General features: G+C 35.0%; 1 protein-coding gene across 8 annotated transcripts in view; it reads left to right on the plus strand.

Annotated features, from left to right (window-relative positions):
• The window catches only part of SBF2 (SET binding factor 2), a 260,200-nt gene that overhangs the window by 117,936 nt on the left and 118,395 nt on the right, over positions 1-23,869 (plus strand). For all 8 annotated transcript variants that reach the window (XM_083839897.1, XM_083839898.1, XM_083839894.1 and 5 more), the window contains 3 exons: positions 3,259-3,372; positions 5,033-5,143; positions 6,974-7,079. In XM_083839897.1, coding sequence (XP_083696023.1) covers positions 3,259-3,372; positions 5,033-5,143; positions 6,974-7,079 — 331 coding nt within the window. The remainder of the gene's footprint in view (positions 1-3,258; positions 3,373-5,032; positions 5,144-6,973; positions 7,080-23,869) is intronic.

Consider the following 23,869-nt stretch of genomic DNA (forward strand, 5'->3'; position numbering starts at 1 on the left):
GGAGGGGAAAAAAGGAATCTGTTTGAAAATATAATTAAAATTAAGAAAATTCTGAATATGCTCTACCATAATATGAAAAACTACTAGCCAACAACATAGACGAAAGATGTTGGGGAAGCCTCACAGCAGTATGCCAAATACAATTATCATCTTCTTCCAACCAGTACAAGTGCCAAAGGAAAACTGTAGTGATTAACTAGATTTGTTTTAAAAAAATAGTAACAGCATTATCCCAGTTCTTTTTGAAACCATTTAATTTTATCTTTTAATTTATGTATGCTTAGAAAGGTTTTCTTTAACATTCAATTATTATTAATTTATTTGTAAACTGAATGCTATATATAAAAATCTATTAAGAACAAAACTTGATATTGTTCGTTCTGTTTAGAGAATATTTTTTCCTTAGATGAGAAAGAGAATTAAAAAAGGTGAAATGTGCATGTGTCTGAAGAGAAGTACAACTAGAAAGAATTAAGTTTGTGGTTTTACCACTTTGTATTTAACATTGCTAGAGAATGCATGTGCTGTTAATACTTTGCTTCAAAGTAGGTTAGAAGTCATGTGTTTGCCATGAATATCTGCTTAGTTTCCTGACTTCTGCCAATATGCCTGCCTGCCTATCAGAACGCTTAGCTCGGGAAGGAATATGGCTGTAGTCACGTTGTTACATTTGTCTGTAGATCTTGAAGTAAGAGAAATTGTTTTAATAGTCTAAATGATTTATCAGTTCAATACTGTGCTGCTATTGTGCACTTAAAATTTTAAGTTGTATTTAGTTATGAATTAAGACAGGACTTGATATGAGGTTGAGTGGATTTGTTGAAAATGACCTTTTATAGAAATCTCTTCCCTGTCTATGGATCCTGAGTTTTCATTATCTTAGTACCGCTTTCATCTAGAGAAGGTTCCATGTTCCTTTGCCTTGAGAAATGTTGAATAAGTTTTAATTCATTTTTCCCAATGTTGTCGTTGTCCAAAATTTGTTGGCTAGCCAGAAGCTGCTACTTTTATGCCTAGAATTTATAATTGTTCTTTAGAACAGTTGATCCAATAGGCTTTTTTTTATATGTTTAGTGGTATATGGTGGTTGCTGGAGGTAGGGAGAGCATGCTGGAGTAATGGCCATGCAGAGCTTGCTCTTTTTCAGGGGTGCCCGTGACATTCAAGATAGGATACTAAGCCACATATGAGCCTTTTGTTTGACTCCTAACATATAAGCATGACTATACAATTTTTGATATCTTGAGAGACTATAGACTAAGTGAATACCACCCAACTTCAGTGTCCTGAGGAACCCCAGGCAGTTTTACAGGAACCCCATAATCTTGTTTACTTTGTGTATAAAAAAGCACCGAAATATTTTATAGCGTTTGTCTCTCCTCTGATATAAATACAAAACATTACATAGTCTTTCAGGTCTGTATAGTAAGGCAAATAGAGCACCAAGGTATGTGTGTTAGCCCATGTTCATGTGAATCTTACTTTTAAAGTACAAGTATTTGTGTGCATTTGTATGTAAGTGCTTTAGTGTAGTTTGACACAGAACTTGAGAGCCATTGAGCAGCTTCCAAGAGGCACAATTCTGTTTTTTAAGAGCTAAATATTAGTCTGTGTGACGCTGTGAAAAATCAGTGTTTTGTTTTTTTTTTTTTTTATTCCCCCCAAATCAGTAGGTGTGCTAGTTTCCCTTCTATACTGAAACTGTTATGTGACTGTTGCTTTCTATTTCTGGAATCTTTCTGTCCAATGTCTTTGCTTATTTTTCATCCTGCTGTGTCATGTTGAGAATAAGGAATCTTTGCATGATTAAACAATTTGGTTATTTGCTTTGTTTTTATGCAATTTTATTAAAGAATGGGCAAGGAAAGAATTCTGTACCTAAGTGTAGCAACTTTGTGCAGTGTTTTTTACCAGTTGTTTATGACATTCAACTTCACATAACTGATATTCCATTTTGGAATACCAAACTCAAGTGAGTATAATAAAGGTTATTTGAAGTGTGGCTAATGATCAGAATGCTACCTGTAATTATCTGAAATTATAAATATGAAGTAAACTGCTCATCACTTCGGGTGTGCATGTCAGAGCCTGAATTTCTCCTGTTCAGAAGGAGCAAGGGTGAAGACAAAAGAGAATTAGCAACAGGAGCTCTGTATTTTGGCTTATAGTAACTGAATGTTTTTCATAATTAAATCATTTATAAAGTCATTCAAAGTAGTTATATTTTTTTCCAGTTTCTAATTGGATACATTCATTTGCTTAAAGATACCATACATTCTGAATTGAGGTAGTAAAATAAAGTTCATTCCCAGCATTCCTGGCATTTCAGACAATTTTATCAGGTTTCTTTCTTTTAGTAGAAACACGAAGTTGGATTTATTTATTTATTTGTTTGTTTATTTTCAATAAACTGAAGTGCTGACCAGGAACATGATAGAAATAGAAGGCCGATATTTCATGTTGTCAGATGGAAAGGGAAGTCATTTTTCTCGTGTTCCCAATTAAGATAGTACAGTGATTTTTGCTTAAAAGAATGCTCGTTTGGAGGAACAAATAATACACTTGGAAATTTGGTGGGTGGTGTAGGAGTGGAGAGAATTACATGCAAAAATTGGAACGAGCATACTGTCTGTCATTTGAAAACTAACTCAGTTAATGAATTTGTCAAAGAATGCAAGGAATTTCAGAAATTAAAATAATTAGTGACATATTTAGTTTTGGCCAGGAGTTAATAATAAAATATTTGTGACTGAAAAATAAATGCTGGCAAGGAGGTTATAGAAAGTTGCACAATATCATGAACAACTGCAAGTTTATCTGCATTGTACCATTCTGTTTTTTCTAACTGGAAGCATAGTGGTTCCTAAGTTTGAGAAATTGAGAAACTTATTGAGAAATTTGAACTACTTTTCTTGTGAAGAAATTCCAAATTTGGTGGATCAGGCTGGAGATGACTATATAGATCCAGATACAGATATCTGTATTCCTTGTCTCAGGGAACTTTATTTTAGATACACCGGGGCATGGCTTTACAGATGAGTTTTAGCAAGTTGAACTACATCTAGAAGGTTTTAGAAAGTTCAGGTAACCATTGGAATGATCTCCTCTTAGTTGACTTCATTACTAGTTTCAAACAAGGCATACACTTCTTTTCTAGTTAACAGTCTTTTTGAAATCCTGAGAAATGTGGACTTCTTATAAGAATGCCAAAATTTTACCTAGAGATGGCTTATTAATTGAAATGTTTCTGTTTTCAAGGGAACAAAAGAAACCGAAGGTGAAGAGGAGTCTGGTTTAATTCCGCCTGCTGAAGTATTTGCTCCTAAAAGTTTGGTGTTGGTGTCCAGACTAGATTATCCAGAAATTTTCAGGGTAAAGAACTTACCGTTGCTATTTATAATCTCTGTCAGCAGACAAATCTGTTTTTAATGAATAGCAGTCACAGGACTCTGATTTAAAGCATCTCAGGACTGATTTGGGAATTTAACAGCAAAAGTAGAGCTTAGATTGAACTAGATAAAATTCAATGTTTATGACAGTAAATAGCCCCTATAGGTTAAAGCAGTGCTTTTTTTTTTTTTTTTTTAACACTCCAAGTCCATTTAAATCTATGTAGAAGACAAAATAGAGATTTTTCTGGGCTCAGATTACTATATGTTGAGGGAAATTATTAAGACAAAAATTAACTTGCTTAGGTAAAAATAACACATTAATGATAATCGATTAAATAAATAGTGATAAGTTAATAGTGGAATCCAAATTTTCTTTCATTTATAAGATAAACATGTCAGAGCTCCTTCCAGATAAAATTAAGATTCATAACGGAGATTTAGGATCTTGGATCACTTTCAGCCGATGAGATATGGCTGATGGGAGAAATTAAGAGTTTAAATTTTTATTAAGCTAATATATATTAACAGAAAGAAATATACTTCAGTGTACAGATCAAGGGAGGAAAATCATTCGACAGTAAGTTGTCATTGAACATGAAGAATGATTGTACCAACTCAGACTAACAATCCACATAACCCAGTATTTTGTCTGCTAGCATCGGTTAGCAAATGCAGTGCCAAATGTGTAAAAAAAAATGGCAGGCTGTAGAAATAATTACACAGAATACTTTCCTAGTCCGGTGTGAATTATAGTTTAATGACATCCTGAACCAGAGGTGTCAATTGTATGGGTTTTCATATAATTTGTCCAATTTCTTAACTCTCGATTTTACAACATCCCATGGCAAGGAGTTTCTCAGCTTAACTATGTGTTGTATGAAAAGTTACTGTTGGAATTATGTCTAAGAAGAGAATTCCTAAGATATTTACTGAATTATCAAAATTGTAGCAGTTAAAAGGCACCAAAAGGATGTTGTGGGACAGAGTTATTTCCTTTTATTCAAAGGCTGTTTGGAACATAATGTTAAATTATCTTACATTAAATTAAAAATGATAAAGCTGTATCGTGATTTCTCAATCAAAACTGAATCCATGCAAAACAAATACAGAAATGCTGAAATGTTAATATGCTATTCATTCTAAAAACATGTTTATATTGAAATAATAAAATAAAGAATACAAGTTAAACAACGTACAGAATTGTTGATTCTTGATGTTAGTTTTACAGTGAACATCGAAAGCTCATTGGTTCATCAGTGTTTTACTCTGGAAACCAGTCAGGTTTAGGTCCAGAGAATTCAAAGTGCAGACAAAACTATAATGATTTTATCATTTTAAAAAGTAATTAGTAGTAAAGCACTTTTTATATAATTGAACAAACTCAAATAATTAAATATTGAATTTCTTCTACAAAAGAGGATATCTGCACCTGCCAACACATACATCACTTTTAAGTAGCCAAGTTAATTTTTTTAATGAGTGATTGCTTTGATAGCAACTTACTTTGTCTTAGATTGGAATGTACTTCACTAAGTTATCTATTAAGACACTTTTTAAAAAATTATATACATATATCTTTAAGTCATTTGATGTGTGCCCTTCCTGTATAGCAGGCTAACATATTTTGTGTGTCTTTCTAGGCATGCCTGGGACTGATCTATACTGTGTATGTGGACAGCCTGAATGTGTCACTGGAGACTCTCATTGCAAATCTCTGTTCATGCCTTGTCCCTGCTTCTGGAGGGTCTCAGGTAAATGGAAAAAAAAAAAAGCGGGGGGGGGGGGGGGATATTTTTCCAGTTAATTTAATTTATGAAGAAAACAAAACATAAATTCTTTAAATATTTTTGTTGAAAAAAGATCATAGTTCAGCTGAGTGCTTTCCCTGTGGCCTGTGAGTGCTTTCCCTGTGGCCTGTCTTCTAAAGACAGCAAAAATTCCATTCCAGGATAAGGTCAAAGGGTTAATTTTGTCACCGAGTTGGCTTTTTACAAGGCACAGTAACAAATCAAGCAGTTTGTGTAAGTTTAGTTTTTAATAATAATGTGTGTTCAGGAGTATTTGTGCTTGCTATGGATTTTTGAAGTTTTTTTTTTTTTCCTTTGCCATTTTTGACATGTCCTTTCCTTTAGTTCATCTACCTGTGTCTTTTCCGTGTTGCAGTTCAGGATTCCAATGGACTTTCCTTTGGCAAATGCTAAAAAAAATAAAAATAAAAAAAAATTACTTGGACATGGTTTTTTTTCAGAATTCATTAAATATTCCTGGTAACCCACACATTCAAAAATAAGAAAAAAGTTTGTCAGTAAATACACTCCTTTCTGCATTTCACATTGGCTTTCTGCAAGCAAAAAGTCAGGTTTGTTTGTTGATTTACTTTAAATAACTTATTCCTATATATTTTTAGGTTTCTTTCAAGCCAGTTGGGTCTTACTTGCTTGGTCTTCACATTATGCTGTAGCATTAGTAGGAAATTGTAGTCCTTATCATGAAACATACCTGGAAATCAAGAATGCAACTGGCAATATTTGAGGATAGATTTCATATGCATTTTCTCACACTTTATACCCAACCTATGTATTACCAGTCTTCTTGAAATCCTACAAATCACAAATTCTTTCTTTTTTTTACCCATACCCCTGTTTACTTTGGTATTTCTCTTAGCTCTAAAAGAGGCAAAATCTCCTCTTAGCTTAATCAAGATCTACCTGATTGCTCTCCAGGCAACCATGTCTCTGTCGTTTTGCATCCCAAGCCTTTCAGTTGTGAAGGGGAGTAATTAGATTATATCTTATCAGGAGCCCCCATTTCCAATGGTATTTGAACCTCAAATTACAGGTTCTGGTGGTCCACTTGGATTTCTAGCTCTTCCTTCTATCCTGTTCTCCCCTAGCCCCATCCATAAACAGGGCTTTCAACAGTGTCTTTTTCTGCTGCTAGAAGAGGGAGGAAAATGCATGCTCCTCTGGCTATTCTGCCTTCTGCTTTCTTTCTTCAAATGAAATGGTATTTCATTTGGAACTTTAATTTCTTAGTTTCAAAGTTTCATTTTAACCAGAAAATTAGTTTTTCTGTTTTCTTTCTTAAGCTTTGTGCTTACAGTGATAAATCTGAATTATGTATCTTAGAACAGGAACACTCTTTTGATGTCTATCTCCAGAAGACCTTGAGGGACCTCCAAGATTGTTCTTATGTCCAATGCTGAAATGATCAACTGCAAAGCTTTTAGGTTGGACATTAGGAGAAATTTCTTTACTGAAAGGGTTGCACAGCATTGGAATAGGCTACCAAGGAAAGTGGTTGTGTCAACAAATTTGGAGGTCCTCAAGAAACGCATAGATTTAGCCTGTCTAATTCAATGGACATGCAAGGATGGCACTATCAGGCTATACATTCAAAGAGACATACAGTTGTCCTCAAATGATATTTCAGATCTACATTGGTCAGTTCAGTTATTGGTACTGATTTTAAGATTCTGTATACAGAATTTTTGCAGGATGAATCACTTATCTGTATGACAACAGTATATTTATTCTGTATAAATTAAATTTATACTCAATTAAAAAAAATTCTTTCTACAGAAATTGTTTTCTTTGGGAGCTGGAGACCGACAACTGATACAGACTCCTCTACATGATAGTCTTCCTGTTACAGGCACCAGTGTGGCTCTTCTCTTTCAGCAACTGGGTATGTCTAGGTCTGACTTGAAAAAAAAAATAAACTACAGAGTGAATTATTTTCTGTTCTCATTCAGCTCAAATCATGCGCCAAGAAAGCTACATGGTAAATATTAATATTTTTTTTGAATGAAAGAATGACTAATAGCGCTTTTATCCCCCTAATCAGACATTCTTATAAACTTTTTGTACTTCCTGCCTGTGGTAAAATATCTGCAATGTTATCTGCTGTCTGCAAATGTTCTGTGAGCAGGCTTTTTGGTTACAATGACATTCATGGAAAAAGATTCTCCACCCCTTGGTTATTGTACAAACTGGACAAAACCAAGCAGGTTAATAAACTATTGTAACTGGAAAAGCTCATATAAAAGATAGTATATAGTGATATTGGTAACTACGTGGAATTCGTATTATTCTGTTATCATCTATCTTTTCATATCTTTTATGAAGAAGATGTAACACAATCCTCAGCAAATGCTTACTTGTTCATTACAGGAACAGCATCATGTAACTATGACCTGGGTACCTCAACACTAATCTCATGCCTCTCGTTTAATTTTAACAATCTGTTTTAGCCTTCTTTTCCTGGGCTTCTGAAGTAACTTGGAAGCACAAACTTGTAGGAGCAATGGATTAAGGGCAAAATCAATAGTCTTTTCTTTGAATCTGTGAGCCTCATGGTTAGTCTTAAGTAATTAAGTGGCCTCAGAATATATGTTGTTGTCCAATCTTCTCATAAATGGAAAACAAGGACACATGCTGTTTTACCAGTTTACCAGTTAGAATAGTGAAGAGAAGTCTGAGAACTTGAAAAAGCATCCCGAGGGGGAAAGAGAGAGATAGTTCTCTTTCATATATTCTACAGAAAGAGAAACAATGTGCTTAAGGATACAGTTTGCAATAAAACCTGGTGTGAAATTTGACTGGAAAGATAGCTGAAATAAGAATCATTAAATAATTAAATAAATAGTTTGCAGAAAATTACATCCTGAGGTAATATCCAAGCCAATAACATTCTCTTATTAAGGCAAAATAATTTCCTTTCTGCTATCTGGAGAGGATTTTTTTTTTCAGGCTGATGATCATTCTGTCTCAGAACACGATGAGGACTAGGAGTTAAAGCAGATAAATTGTATAGCAAATTTTGTTGCTAGACTCATGTTGAGGAAATTGCCTTCCTTCTAGGAAATAAAACAGTGAAAATCTTTTCCCAGTCTCATTCATAGAACTACTATTTTTAAAGATAAAGTCTAGTATATATTGTTTGAAAAAGGGTTGGTAAGCTCTTACTACTTTCCCCAGTCAGTCATAATAGAGAGTTTAGTGTACAGTAAGCAATTGTAAACAGATCCTTTGTAATGGGAACCAAATTTAATGTAGATACTTAAAATACTCCAATGTAGCCAGATCATCTTTCTTCTTTTTTAAGAGACTGCTTTCAAATCTTAAACCTTACTTAAGCATGAAAGAGGCTGGGGGAATATGGCCCAAATTCTCAGCCAGTATGCATTTTCGTAAGCCACAGAAAATACATCTAAGTGATTGGATTTTGAAAACTAGCTGCACTCTGGTCACCACATGAAAGAGAAAAACAGAAGTGTTTATTTCTTGAAGCCATGTTCTTGAATGCTTCAAAAATATTGGAGAAATGTTAGTTTTGTGTAATAACTCTTGCTGAGCATCCACGGAGAAATTATTCTTGTCAACGCAGTAGTAACTTGTGTTTCCTACTCCAGCTAGTTGTAAGACCTAGTCGTTTGGCAGTAGAAAATCCAGGCAACAGAAAATTTCAGATCACAGAACCATTAAAACTTACGTCACAGGAAGCGGTATCAGATCAAATAAGTACAATGTAATCTACTACTGGTAAGGTTTAATTGTATCCTTCCTAAAAGAATATTATTCCAAATGGAATATTATTTTGTTGATAGTGGTTTAAATTAAAAAATGCAGCTAATGTATTATAGATGCTACTTATCCTGACCACAGTCAGGTTTTACTTGGGTTATTATGTCATTAATATTACTCAGAGCATACTACAGGCCATGGTTCAAACATGAAAAGGCCCAATAACATTTTCTCTTTTGTGAAAATGTAAAGTATGGCATGAGGCACCGTAAGTATTGTATGGTATGTCATGTGGTATGGTATGCTTATACTGTAAGTGTGGTATGAGGTACCTAAGTTAAGGCAGTTTATTTGGGGCAATTCTAGTGAAGGTTACTGTAAATTCACAGTTCTGAAAATGTCAAAGAAAGCAAGACTTTTAGCCAGTGCTTAGTTTAGCTAACATGTGACACTTGTCCGTTGTGTGGCAAACCTGGGTTGTGTTTTATGTCTCAGGATTGATCTGAGACCAACAACAAAGGCAATCTGAAACGTCATTGTATGCATCAGATTTATAGAGAGAAGCTGCGTGAAGGGAGAGTGGGAATGTAAATATGGAAGAGGAAATCAAGAGGGCCATCTCTTCCTCTTGCATTCTTAATAAGCTCGTGTGCAGAGTGAGCTTTATAAATTCCACTCATGTATAAAAGTGAATAACAACACTTTCATATGAGAATTGAAAATCACTTTCAGACACATGGGATTTAAGTCAATTTTATTAATCACGTTTTATTAATGAATAAATGTTGACAGATGTCATGTAACTTTCTGAAGATACTATAGAAGAGTATTAGAGAGTTTGGAGTGTGACCAGGACTCCTAGATTGTTGTGCTAGCTATCAGTAATTATTTAGCTTTATTTTTTGAAATTGTGTAATTCCTTATTAAATCACTTACACTTTCTAGTGTCTGCACATCTGACTTACTCTTCTTTTCCCATTGTCCATTAGCATATTTGCTATGAACAGTCTGATTTCTATATTTTTACTGCTTTCTTTTCTTACCCTAAGTCGCACTAAATTTTGGAGGTCCAGTCTTTCTTGCTTTATGGTGGCTTGTAAGGAGTACAAGAGTCAGTAAGCATGTAAGTACCTAGTACCCCTTCCAAGTATGCTGTACATACTGGGTATGAAAGAAGGATATAAAAATCAGCAGGAGATGGAGAGAAAGGGAGAAATTGCAAGAAAGCTTGCTCATTACTCACAATTCTGGGTAGTGACACTTCATTTGGCCTGAAGAAGAGAAAGATAGAGGAGAGTATGTGATTATAAAACTCAGCACATCATCACACAGAGAATCTACAGGCTTACATCGTGTTTTCTGAGGAGATCATACAAGTTCCTAGGAGGAAGAAAAAACATATTATTCCAAAATTATCCCAGTACCCCATCTTTTCTGTTGAGGCATCATTTTTTCGTTTACAACACTTTCAGATCTTATAGGAGAAACCTATCTGATGGTCTTGTGTAGCTCCTCTTTCTGTCTCTCTCCTATTCTGTGGTGTGTTGGAGGCCAATCTTTTTTAAAATTCTGTAGAGTGGGAACATTAGTTCCCAGCTGATGTCCCTTTCAAAGTTTTTTGTCTGAGTATCTGAGAATATAGCACAATAGTAGATTCACCTTGTGTCTTGTAAGGACAGAAATTAAAAAATGTTTGCATTTACTTAGTGTATGCCACTTTACAGAATAGCCCTAGTTCCTTTCACATGTAGGTGGTGTATCTCTTTGAAAGGATTGTTATGTTTCTCTAGAGGCCAAGGTTTGTTAATGTGAAATTTCTGTTTGGATTTACTGGAAAAGAGTTATATCTGTATGCAAAGGTTGTGGAATAAAACAAACAAACAAAGAAGCTAAATGCATGTTTGTCTCTACTGACCTGGGCAAAAGCTTTTGACTTCTGTTGTCCAGCAGAGTGTTGGACAGTAGTTTAATGACAGCTGTGATTCCATCAAGTGCCTGTGTTCAGGACACAAATATTGACTATGCTCTTTGTCAAGTAACGATATGTTCAGTTATTTCTTTTCTGGTACAAGTCATTTAATCCTATTTAAATTATTAATAGAAAAATGAGGAGTAGTTAGAAAAATATTTGTGAACTGATTAAATCACCTTTTTAAAAATAGCTCTTTGAGAAAGATGGGCAGCAAGACAAAATTTACCACTATGAATAGATACAAAAGTAATTTCAACATTTATTTTGAGAAATATTGTGCAATAGTAGTCTCATCATGCTTTTTCTGCTTGGCAGGATAGCGTGTCAGAGAATGACCCTCCCTATATTACCAAGCTTGCAGCATATCTGGAAATTTTATTTTTACTTAGCATTAAGCTACAAGTGGGAAAAACATCCCCAAATGTTTTAAGCTTCATAATAAGGAACATCAGTCTTTGACATTGTAAATCATAAATGATTCTTTTTTATTGAAAAAATTAATAATAATAATATATGGGAATAATGTGACAAAAGCCAGGCCTGGATCACTATACCTAAAAATTATTTCATCAACGAGGATTAGCTGGAAAAACAATGATCATAATACTGCATTTCAAAATGGTTCATATTATCTAGAAGTTTTTAAAATACTTTACTATTTCTCATTGTCTATTCATGAGATGGTAGATGTCTGTTAAACCTTTAGAACACTTTTGCACTTTTCTGGCTTAAAGGAGGTTTTTTGTTATGCTTCTCTTTTTGTCCCTCTTACTATATTAAAAATACATTCATGTGTTTCTGCTTCAAATTCATTTTCTTTCTCCAAACTCAAGCCCCAGTTGCCTTCTCCATCCTGGTGGCGGTGTGGTTATTCAGCACAACCTTTGTCAATCATTTGTATCTGAGAAATATGCCTACATCTACTCAATGGGCAGTTTTTCCTAAAGAACCGAAGACAGAAAGTTAAATAAGGGACCTGAACAATATGCAGCAAAACAAGAAGCTCAGGTTTCATCAGCACTTTTAATTCTTGCATGTTTCAAGGACTGGTAGCATGAATCACACTCCTAAACTGATCAGAACAATTGGGAAAAATTATGTTTTTTAAGAATTAATGTTTCCAAACATTACTTTCCAAACTCTTAGTCAAAGACAAAAGAGTTTTCCTTCCTTTGCTTCTTGTTCAGTCTCTTTCCTGGACTGTCTTCCTATCCCCACATTTCCTTTGTTCTGTTTAATGGACCTCAGACCTTTCTTATCACCATGGACTTGTCTGGCTGTCTGGGCTTGCTGTGTGGCACCTGTCTCGCCTTCTCTTATGGAGCAGTCTGCCATTGCTGGTCCCTGGCAGCTAGTGGTTCTTCAGTTTCCACTGTTTACCTTCTAAAAGTCTTGAGAAAGTTGGTATTTTGATACTAGTTCTTAATGATAGGGTTTGATCCCTTTGCTACTAACAGTGAAAGTCCTACAAGAGATGTAGTCGTGCACCCCTTCTTGCCCGGTGCAGTTTGATCCCGAGGAAGAGATTTTTCTTGATCTTAGAACATGCATGCAAGTCAGATTGTCAGTATGCTGCAATAAAGCTGGCTTCAACTGTTAACAAACTTCCCAACATTTTTATTTATTTATTTATTTTTTGCTTCCCAGTGCACTACCTCGAAGTCATGATGTGAGCTACTGGAACATAATAGTTTATGTATCACAAAGATAAACATTACAAAGTTCAGCAACTGTTGATCTATGGAGCATACAGAGAAGTGATCTGGTGGAGATCATCTATAATGTTGCGTTTCAGTTTTAAGTAAAAAAAAAAAAAAAAAAGGAATCACCGTGCTGAGTCTTCCCTTTTAACCCACTGTTGTTGGTGATAGTGATAGACAGTTAAAGATTTTCCTCTAATAGACTGGGACTTACCACTTAGAGAGCTATGATAAAATTTTCAGCATACTAATTTCACATTTTTGGGTTCATATCAAGGGAATCGCATGTACAACAGAACTTTCAAGCAGTGAAGAGAGGTTAATGATGACTGATACATAGTAATGCCCTTCTGATGTTTTGGTTTTTTTAGAATGATAGAATGTGGGAAAATCATCAGACTAGAAAAAATGAGCTCCAGCGTGTGACAATCTGCAGAGCATATAATAATAACAGAATTTGGCTCATGGTTGATGCTTTCATTCCTAATAGAATAATCAGCTTTGATGGACTATATATTTAGTTAATTTCCTCTTATATAGATATTTTTTAATGTATTACTGACCTCAGGAGACTTTGATATTTGTTACATATCCTAGCTCAAATTAGAGGTTGGTTGCTAAGTTTCTAGCAAGTTCATTTCTGGTTGTGTAGAGGTTCCCTGAAAAAATAGATGATTGCTTCTTGGAATAGGCAAGGAGTTGATGTACTACAATAGTAAGAACAAAGGAGAGTTTACCTTAAGGGTAAAGTGCATACTGCTAGGTTAGGCTACTTACACCTAAGAGACATGGTGTTGGTTGTATCTAAATATAGGAAAGGGATTAAAAAAATGTGAAAGGAGAAAAAGGGTACACCTCCTAATGCTACAGAAAATGGTGAGCACCAAGGATAAACTAATATAAAAGGGTCATAAATCAATTAAAGATGGAAATTAAAAATGATTTCTAACATAAGAGGACAAAAAATTCTGAAACACCTTCTGTTTTGAGTGGCAATGACAAGTAGGATTGCAGTATCACTACATTTAAGATGAAGCTTGATCGGTTTAGAAATGTCTGATGTAGCTGTGGCAGTAAAGGGCTAGACTCTTTCACTGCTTGTAGACCCTCTAACTCCATGTTACTAAATCCAGGATATATTAAAATACTCAGAATTTTTGCTTTTGACTACATTTGTTCACAGTTCAAGGAATGTGTTCTGTAATGTAATAGTTTTCACTATTTTAATTCTGGTTTAAGGGAGATACAATGTTCAGCCTCTCCTGTGCCTCTCCTGTAGAGTACCTTATGTCAACAGAAGACTATATTGAATTACAGAGTAAATGGGAAAAGACATTCAAATAATATGCATATTTGTATTGCTGAGAAACATTATGAAGGGGATGCAGAGCCTGCATGTTAGCTGGCTTCAACTGTTAAGAAAATCCCCGTGTCTTCAAATAGAGCAGGATTTTTTTATATTAATAATGTATTTTGTTCAGAATTAATGTAGGGCCAGCTAAACAATAAGATATTTAATCTGCCCAATGTTGTATGAAGTGACCAAATGCAGCATTTTCAGTACAGTAATATTTATAATTGTGAGATGCACTAAGATCAGATCCTCAATGTTCTTGCATCACTTCTCTGCATCCCATGTTTGTGATGAGCCGTCAGTGATACAAGCCAGAACTTTTGTGATTCTATCAGGTTGATTACAAACTTCTTACACAACTCATTTAATTTCTTTTCTTTCCATGAGATGTATGTAATGTAAGATGGGAACATATATTCCCTTTGTTGAGATTCAACAGCATGTATGATTAAATTAATTTGGGACTGTTGTATTGAAGTATATAATCAAGAAACATCTAACCAGTCTTTGATCTCAATAAATTGTGTACTCTCCAGCCTCTGTGACCTGGCACCACCTGTTGCATGAATGGATGTTGCTGGCTTTGTTGTAGTTGCAGTTTAAATCACAATGGCCAGTGAGCTGTGATTAGCTCTATAACCCAGCGGAAGAGAATTTGCCTTTCAAGCTTTCCAAGTAGATTTCTGTCATCTGTCAGAGAACAAATAGATTACTGAGGGATTTGGACATGGCATCTTTACTGCTAATGGGCACTTACTGCTGCAACAGCAGAACAAAAAGACAGCATTTTTTTGGAGCCGTTGGAAATAAAAGGATGTTGTGAGAGTGAGTTTTGGGCAGGGACTCTTCTGCACTCCAAAGTCGCATCTGTTTTCTGTGAGCAGCCTCAGGTTGTGTTTTGTTGCTGTGGTTGAGGCGGTGTAATAGCTAAGTGCTGCCATGAGAACAGATCCATCTTTCTGAGCAGGAACTAGCTCACCTTGGACTCTTGCGAGCTTTAATGCAGGTTCAAAGAATGCTTGTGGGTGGGATAAAACCATCCCTTTCAATGACAGCCACTAGAGCAGCCTTCAGTAGATGCTGCTCACATTTTTACATTTGGCATGTGTGGACACACTGAGGGAGAGCTGTGTTGTCCACTAGCATGGCACTGGTGCCACAATGCCAGCCAGCAGGGGAGAGGGGCTCCGAAATTTATTGGGTGGCAGGGACTGATGTTTCCTGTAGTGTTTGCTGTTTAGCAGAACCACAAATCACATGGAATAAGATGCACACTTACATTTTATGCAGTCCAGTCTTGTATCACTAATGGATTTTTAGTGAGATGAAAAATGCAGTAGTTCATGTTAAGCAAAGTATAAACCTCCCAAAAGAAAGTTAGCTAGTGTAAGTAAATACTACTGTTAAAGAAACCCCAAACTGTATATTTAAGTGCCTGTATTTAGTAAGCTGTTTTTACAAAGCTTTTCCAATATGAAAAATAGTACAATTATATATTACTTTTTGTTCTATAACAATGAAGTGATATTTTTAATTGTTAAGTGGAAATGTCCTTTGAGATATATGAGAAGAGAGTAACTAACATTTTTTCTACTGAGAGTAGAACTTTAGAAGATGCCTCTTGGAAAAGTGAAAACAGATAAATGTTTCCCAGAGATGAGATAAATGTAAATTCCAAAAAGCAAATGTCTAATAAATAAACAAGTAGTCATACAGGTAAAAGAAGCTTATTTTTGCTTATAGAAAAAACTGAAACAGATCGTACTCAGAACAGATTACTTGTCTTTCTGTTTTTACTGAATGAATTTTATACTGAATTTTATGAATTTTATGAATTTTATACTGAATTTTATGAATGCAGAAATAGTTTTTTTCATTATTCCGTAGCAAATTTTATAGCACTTAAAATTGTAAGATATTTAAATTTCAAAAATTTAGTGTTAATACTTGTACTAAAGAGGAGAGAAAAAAGCAATTCTAGAGGAATTTCATTCCATATATTTCTTCTTGTAAGATCATGCTTAAACTTTTGCTAATATAGTTTTTTTAATAAGTACATGGTATTTTTAAATCTGAAATACGTAGATATTAGTATTATATATATATTTATATATATGTTTATATATATATATATATTTATATCATACTGATTCAGTAAGACTTTTCTGAAACTATTTAAGTTCTTAACCCCACTGAGTATCACTCTGATTGATAACACTGATAGCTCTGCATGCCTTCATACCTGCATTCTTTTCTGTTATACTGGCAAGGTTACAGGCTGAATTTCTTTTTCAACATATTGTTTTTAAATTTAGTTATATTTTTGACATCGTATAGAAATAAAACCTAATTGGTGATAAGTCTTTTTTACTTACTCATTTACACATCAGTTACTTCCTCATTCCCTGGTTCATTCATTTACTCAACATCACCACTACATTAGGTCTTTCGATTGCCAGATAACCAGCTGTTAGTGCAAAATGGAAACAAAGGCGAAGTTATATCTAAGTTAAGTCATTAGTCAGTGATTATAATGTAGGAAAAACAACAGTTACATTCATTAGTATAGTACGAAAATTTGCCTTTTCACAAGTCTTACTGAATTTAATGAATTTTTAAGATGAACTACGATTAAAGAAAGCAGTGGTTGATTATTTTAACTTCTGACAGTTGCCATCAGGAAAATAGTTAACTACAGGAATATATTTTCATCCAGTATAGTTTAGTTTAATTAAAATGGAAATATAAACTGAGCTTTTCATGCTCTACTGTGAAAATACTTTATAAAAAAGAAAATGTTTGCCATACTTATCGAACATTAAGGCGTTGGTGTGTTAAAGGGTTGTGGTTCTTTCCTCAGTGGTATGTGTCATGGCATGTAAGCTCTTTAATTTCATACATTTCTGTTGAGGAAGAACATAGCAGGATGAGCAAACGTTTTTCTTTCTGCTGCTTCCTACTCTCCGTCGTGGATGTATTGTTACCCAATTCTAAAATCCTTCAAATTGTTTAGCAGTACATACTTCTTTATATCTAGCTATCATGAAGCCCCATGCTGTAACACAAAACCGTCTGGTCTGTCTGATACCCTCTTCTTGAGGACCCAGGCTGATCTGTGTTTGCTTCTTTTCCCCACCCCACACAGAGAATTTTGCAACATAGCTCCTGATACCTGCAGGTTTCTTTCAAAATAGATCAGTGTGCATCCCACACCATTATTCTTTTCACTGTTGTTTTGGCAAGGGGAGTTGCACATGCTATCAAGTTTCCTTCATTCTGCTAGAACGTACGGAGCAGGCGTGTCATGCACCAGAATACAGTCTAGTCAACTATTCTAAACTAGTGCGTGCATAGATTTATAGCACATATGATGAATACACTTAAGACTAACTAAAAAGAACATTCATCCTTTGTTTACTGCTGAAGAATTGCTAGCTATTTAGTTGTAGTTTGTGCTGAGGTATCAGTATCTCGGGAGGTCGGAAGATCTCAGAGGATTTCACAAAGATTTTTTTTTTGATTTCTAAACATTTTGAAGAAAATCCAAATACTTAAGAAACTAAAGAGACTTTATTCACTTTTCCTTGGTATAGTGTTCTGCAGTTTTCTTTTTCTTAACAAGACTACCTGTGGTTTTATGCTTCACGAGTATCAACCAACAGAGTCTGAAGATGGCTTTAAGAGAACATCCTGATCAGCCACCTCTGGTCTTGCTGTCTTTGCATTTCTTTGATTCCATTAATGTAAGGCTGCAGTAGTTTTGTCCCTTGAGAAAGACTTTGTAGTCCTTAGACAGGAAACAGATATGTCTGCAGTTTCTTATGTATCTTTGACCATTTTTCCTGTGTACAGTTCAGGAACGACAATACTCTTCTCATTCTTAGATATTTTCTTTCTAAGGATCTTCATGGTATTGCTCCCTCTCTGCTTTGTTTGTCAAAAGACATTTTTTGTTTTAAATGAATCCAGTCAAATTATGGGTATCCATTTGCTCCCAATGGAGTAAATGGATACCTCTCCTCTATTTAGGGGATTCAGACAGCATTTTAGTTCATTAATATGTGTCTGTTATCCTAGTCCAGTCAAAATTCTTTTACAAAATTCTTTCAATGTGTTTTGGTTCATTGAGTCTGGGCCTGTGAGAGTAATAAAGAAATTCTGTACACTGATGTTAGGTTCGTACAGGGTTACTGTGTACTTCTACTTGCATCTTTCTCGGGGCTAGATATGTATGGGATAAACATCAAAACCAAATAGCTTTCTGTTTTAGGTATCTTACTAGATAAGTAAGCAAGCAAAAGATGAGACGTGAAAGTGAATTAAATCATATTTCAGCAAAACAGACTATTACTCAAATGATAATGTATCCATATATGAACAGTCAGTGAAAGAAAAAAAAAGTTCTAATTTGCTAGTTAACAGCTTCATATTAGAGAAATATTCTTTGCTACCTTCCCTGTAGGTGAAAGAAACCTTAAATAATATCTTTCCCTTAACAGCTCTAAGTTTAATTTTATATGCAAACCTGCTTTGACTGACATTCTGTTGGCATTTATTCTTTACAGGAATTGGTTTTGGTGTGTGTTCAGTAAAAAGCAAAATAATAAAATACAAACCCAGCACCTATCAAATTTGTCTATATGAGACAGACAATCAGACATACAATCAGTTGCAAACCTTCATTGGTAATATGGGTTACATTTGTACAATTCAAAATGATTTGTCATGTAAATTTGGCATTTACCTCGCTGCCAAGTGAATACTTTCAATATATGCTTCAAGCATTATTGGTCTGTTTTACCTTCCATTGTCTGTTCTGCTTTATTGAGAAAAAACTCAACACTGCCATAAATCTTGAGCTTATCTTAGTCTTAGTCTTGTTTTGGATGTGTATAGCTTTAAAACTATGCATATGAAATGGTTTTGCACTTCTGTCTTTCAGAGATGAAGACCTTGTTCTCTAAATAGTTTGTGTTTGACGGCTCAAGAAATCCAGGGGGCTTTTGTTCCTCTTTTAAGTAGCTCTGCAGAGGGTCTTAATGAAATTGATAATAACAAAGTGTTATCAACATGCAAATGACAGACATAGCTATGTGTCTTCCTAGGTAGATCATATACTGTGAGCCCTGTTTTCTCATGCTTGCATAATTGAGTTCGGATGACAACCATTTGCTTATATCAGTGTAGACAGAACACAGTATTGTTAGACTTGGAGGGCGCAATAGTGGTAGGAATATTTATGCGTCAGCTGAAAGGGCCTTTTTTTGTTATACCCATTTTCCGTCTCTTCGATACAATGTTGAATAATCAGTTGGCCTTTTTGGTATTTATACCGTAATCTTTCTGTATGGTCCTCCTGTGCCTTCCCTTTTCCCACCCTCCATGAAGACGGGTTTGCAGAGAAGTCTTTGTCTTGCTCTGCTTTTTATAGAGAACATGCAACATTTGTGGTTTGGATACTAAATTACCTTCGGTTCCGTTCCAAAATCCAAACTGTCTTTCTAAAAATGTGTTTTGATTTTGGTACTGCATGTCACACCCACTGTTTGCTTCTGTGTGCTTAGAAATGAGTAAGAAAACTTTATTTGTGAAGTGTTCCATTCTTTGAGGGAGTTTTAGTTGAAGGCTCTGTGCTTTTGAAACTGCTTCTCTTCCTCCTTAGTCTGACAAAGTCCAAATAAATTAATCTCTTGGGGCACTTGTCTGACACATTTTCCGTGTTACCCAGCCAGACAGCAGGATAAATTAACCCTCACAAAACTCTGTGCTGGCACAGCTAGATTGTTCCCCATTTGTGAGCAAGTCTGTCTGTCATTTAGTCATGTAGTATGGAGTGCCGTCCTACTCTAAGAGAACTGCATAATTTGCTAAATGTAAATTGATCCTGAACTGAATGACATAACACTTTTTTAAAAACTGCTTGTAGTTGATTGTAGATAAGGTCTAATTTTTTGACTGGGTGGACAAATGCATTTTGGCAAGGATTACCTATATGAGTATTGAGTACAACTGCTGCCACTTATTTATTAGCTAAGCATGTAATTCATTCATTAGCAGTGCTTTGCAGTTACTTCTAAAAATAAAAATGAAAAGAGTTTTGTGTTTTTTCTTTATTTTGTTTCCCAGTTGCCTTTAGAGAGTGATGCTGCCTGGCACAGAACTTGTGCTATGCAATCTCCACTGTCCTTTCAGAGAGGCTTTTCAGTCTTTGTAGACCCATTTCCAGGATTGGTCTGGCTAAATTATGGATTATTTTGTCTATTACGCTTTTTCTTGTGTCCAGTAATTCAAGAGTAGCATATTGGCGTAATAATGTATTCAACTAGTTGAGTTGAATATAAAATCCAAATCTTGTGTTTATAACTCTTTAAAAAAGTTTGAAGATGTTAGTGACAATATTTTGATTTCATGCAATACAGAAGACAGTTAATAATTTGTCAAGTACACTTTTTTAAAATCATACTTAAATAAATACTTAAATTCTACAACAACAGGAAGCAGCAGAATGATACATTTGTTGATGTAGGATGTCAGATAATTTAGGACAAATTACAGATTCTTTAAATACTTGAAAACAGTGAAGGTCAGGAAGCCTGTATTCAAAAATTTCCAGCATATGTATAATATTTTACAGGATGTATGTCTGTCTGTAACTGCAAAAGAGTAATCTGTAAAAACCAACTTGTTTGTTGTTTTTCGTGTTGTCTATTTATGCCCTGACAAATAGCATCGGATGTAGTGTGGAGTCTGAAGACCAGTGTGCAGTTCAAGGTTACAAACAGGCACGATTCTGTCTTGTAGCATGAGGAAACTGGACTCAGGCTGTTATTCTGGACTGTTTGTTTTTCAGTAAATAACATTCTGGGCTTGAAATAATACCTTGTTGGCTTGGCCAGAAAATTTAATCAATTATTTAAATGGTTTAAAACAGGAGAGTAATGAAAAGTCTTTCTATGTGTAATTTGATTCTGTCAGATGTAAATTTCTTTCACAATCATATCACTTCTGTTCTTGCAAAAATGTTTGAAAAAGAAACTATGTGTGGAGCAATAATTGTGCATCAAGTTAGTTAGTGACTATCACCTTGAAAATAAGAAAATACCAGGTTAGATGTCTATCCTGAACACTTAATTTATTTCTTTTATATTCTTCTGTGTTGTGTACAGAGTATTAAAAAAAAAAAAAAAGCTGCTGGTATAAGAGCACCTCTCTGGGCTCCCTGGGCTGTTCAAGTTAGTCAGTAGAAGTGGTTAGCCTGGGTTTCACTATCCCAAGTGCGACTCCAAACAGAGTAGCCAGCTGTCAAGAAGTTGGTTGGTATTGGTGCTGAGTTTCTCAAGAGAAGAGTACTTCTATTATGCAAAAACAAAACAGAAAAGATTTTAGAACGTCTCCTTTGGTGTAAGTTTCATGTTCTTTAGGCTGTGATTCTTTCATTCAGGAAAGGAAAGGGGAAAAGCCAACAACGTTCTCCCTTAAATCTAGCTTTTGTGAACTATAACTGAAGAAATAACCATGGCTATTCCTTGTTGTTTATTTGCATTGTATTGTTATTTCTTAGAAGACATTTATTGATTTATGTATGGATAGTACAAATCAAATACTCTCACCGTCGTATATTCATTTGTATTGGAGGTTTTTTGTATTTTCTGAAATGGAAAATAATTTTGTTTTCAAATGTAAGCACACAAGATTCCTAGGTCTCTAAAAGTCAAGTTTCCGTTCTCTTTTGTCTGCGTCTGCTAAAATGCGGTCAGTTTTAGAGAGGTGACTTTCTGCTTTTCATGCTTTCGGGATGCCAAAAATGGCTGAGAGAATTTAGAAATACCTTTGAGATGGAGACTGAAACCATTGAAATCCCAGGCTTAGGCTGAACCTGAGAATGCCTTCAAGTTCTGCCAGTTACATTAGGTAACCGGTGCACGTTGCTCCCACACTTCTTGCTCGCATCCGGCCTTTGTCGAGCTGCACAGACAGGGTGCACCGGTGTCTGTGCCCTGCGTGCTGCCCTCCTGTCCTCCCCGGCTGGGTCATCGGGGAGGGAGTTCAGCCAACCACTGGTTGCGTGGCAGCAATATACACGTTTCACAGCTGCTTTTAACCACTTATTCCAAGGACTGCAGACATTCGACAAGGTCCGCCAAACTGGAGAGAAAATGCTTCCTATCCCTTCCCATGTGTTGGGCAGTGAGCACTCCTTACTGCTGCCAGCCCGTCTTCTTGCTTTGGTGACAGCTTTCATTTGTCCCTTTTCAAATTCACAGTTGGATCTTCCCCAGTGTCCTGTCTTTTTCCTGCTACTCCTTACAGAACCTGCTGGTATATGATAAGAGATGCTTTCAATTTTGGTTACTGTCACAAGTTCTGTAGATAAAATGGTGCGTCTGTCTAACTCAGCAAAGCTGGGGCTACAGCTGCTACATTTGCATCACAGCAAACTTTTCAAATTTGTCTTCCGTGGCCAGTGAGAAAGTACTTAACAGTTGAGAAGGCAGCTAATGGAATGTAATAAAAACTGTATTTGCAGTAAATACTCTTATGTGTGGCATCAAGTTCATACAGGGGAGGCAACAGCTAAAAATAGTCATCTTAAATGTCAGATCATACTGGGGTTGATTAAGCTACAATGCGAAATGCCTTTGTGAAGTGCAAACTACATCTTTATCTACAGCTGCTAATATACAGCAAAACCAGACTAATTTCCCTAGTGAAGTTATGAAAGCCTCATATACAGTCCTCGCTGCTTAATAGTTTTGTTGTTTTTTTTTAATGGTTGCTTGCTTGCTTTTTTTTCTTCCTTTTTTACTCTAGTAAGTGTTGTCTTTTGAGTATTGTCACTTTGTCCTTCAAGAAAACCAGGGGAGGAAGGAAGGACTGTAGTTGAATTCGGATGACAAACCTGATGTTGCTGTATATTTTTTGTTTTTTTATTTTATGGAAGTTAAGACCTTATTTTTCAGGTTACCAAGATCATACTCTATTAAGTAGAAAAGTTGAATAACTGAACCTCAGTGCTGAGTTTTGATCTGTCTTCTAATATAGTATATATGAACTTGGTTCTTAAAATAAACCATTTCAAAAAATCAGTAAGAAATAAAAAAATTTATATGTACTAGATGTCCAGATTTTTCTGTAAATTGAAGACACTTGCCAAAACCCATTTCTTACAGTGGTGAAAATAAAAATCTAACAGATACATAGGTTTATGTTATAAAAGAGCATGAAGATTATCTGTATTAGATATACAATAGCATGTCATTTTATTAGTCTCTAGGAGACCTGTGATCTCATGCTATACTGCCAATGTGTTCTCAGTTTTGTTTTTAATAGGACAAGAAATAAATTTAACCATAACACTTTGAATTTAATCATATTTTGTTCAGGCACTAGAAAGAAGGCTGTATGTGTACCTTTTTAAAAAGACCAATTTTCAGATGCCAAGAAGTTCTTGCAGGTGTCCTGTACATAAACAAATAATCCTGATTTCCGCTTCATTTATGCATTTTGTTAGTAAAATATATATATATATATATAATTTTAAGTGTTCGATTGTTACGTACTATTTAGAACCATGTATTGTTTTGATATCTGATGAGGAATCCTACATTTAGAAGAGATCTCAAGTGAATGATGTTGATCCTGGATAATTTTTATGACTTTTAAAAGTATTAGAATTAAGATATTTCTTCTAGACTCTTGAATCATTATAATCCAGAATGAGAGAATGTCACATTGCAAGAAAAAAGGTTGATTTTCCAGTTGAATGCTTTCACTACATGGATGTTTTTATTTTTTGTAAAATACACAGTTGTGTAGTCAATAATATCCAGAAAATGTTTTATAACTGTCATGTTCAATGTTTTTATAACTCCCAGCCTAGGTTGTGATTTTAAGATGTACAGAGTGGAAAACCACCTCTTGCAATA

The sequence above is a fragment of the Anser anser genome, assembly GCF_964211835.1.
Source record: "Anser anser genome assembly, chromosome: 5".
Taxonomy (NCBI): Eukaryota; Metazoa; Chordata; class Aves; order Anseriformes; family Anatidae; genus Anser; species Anser anser.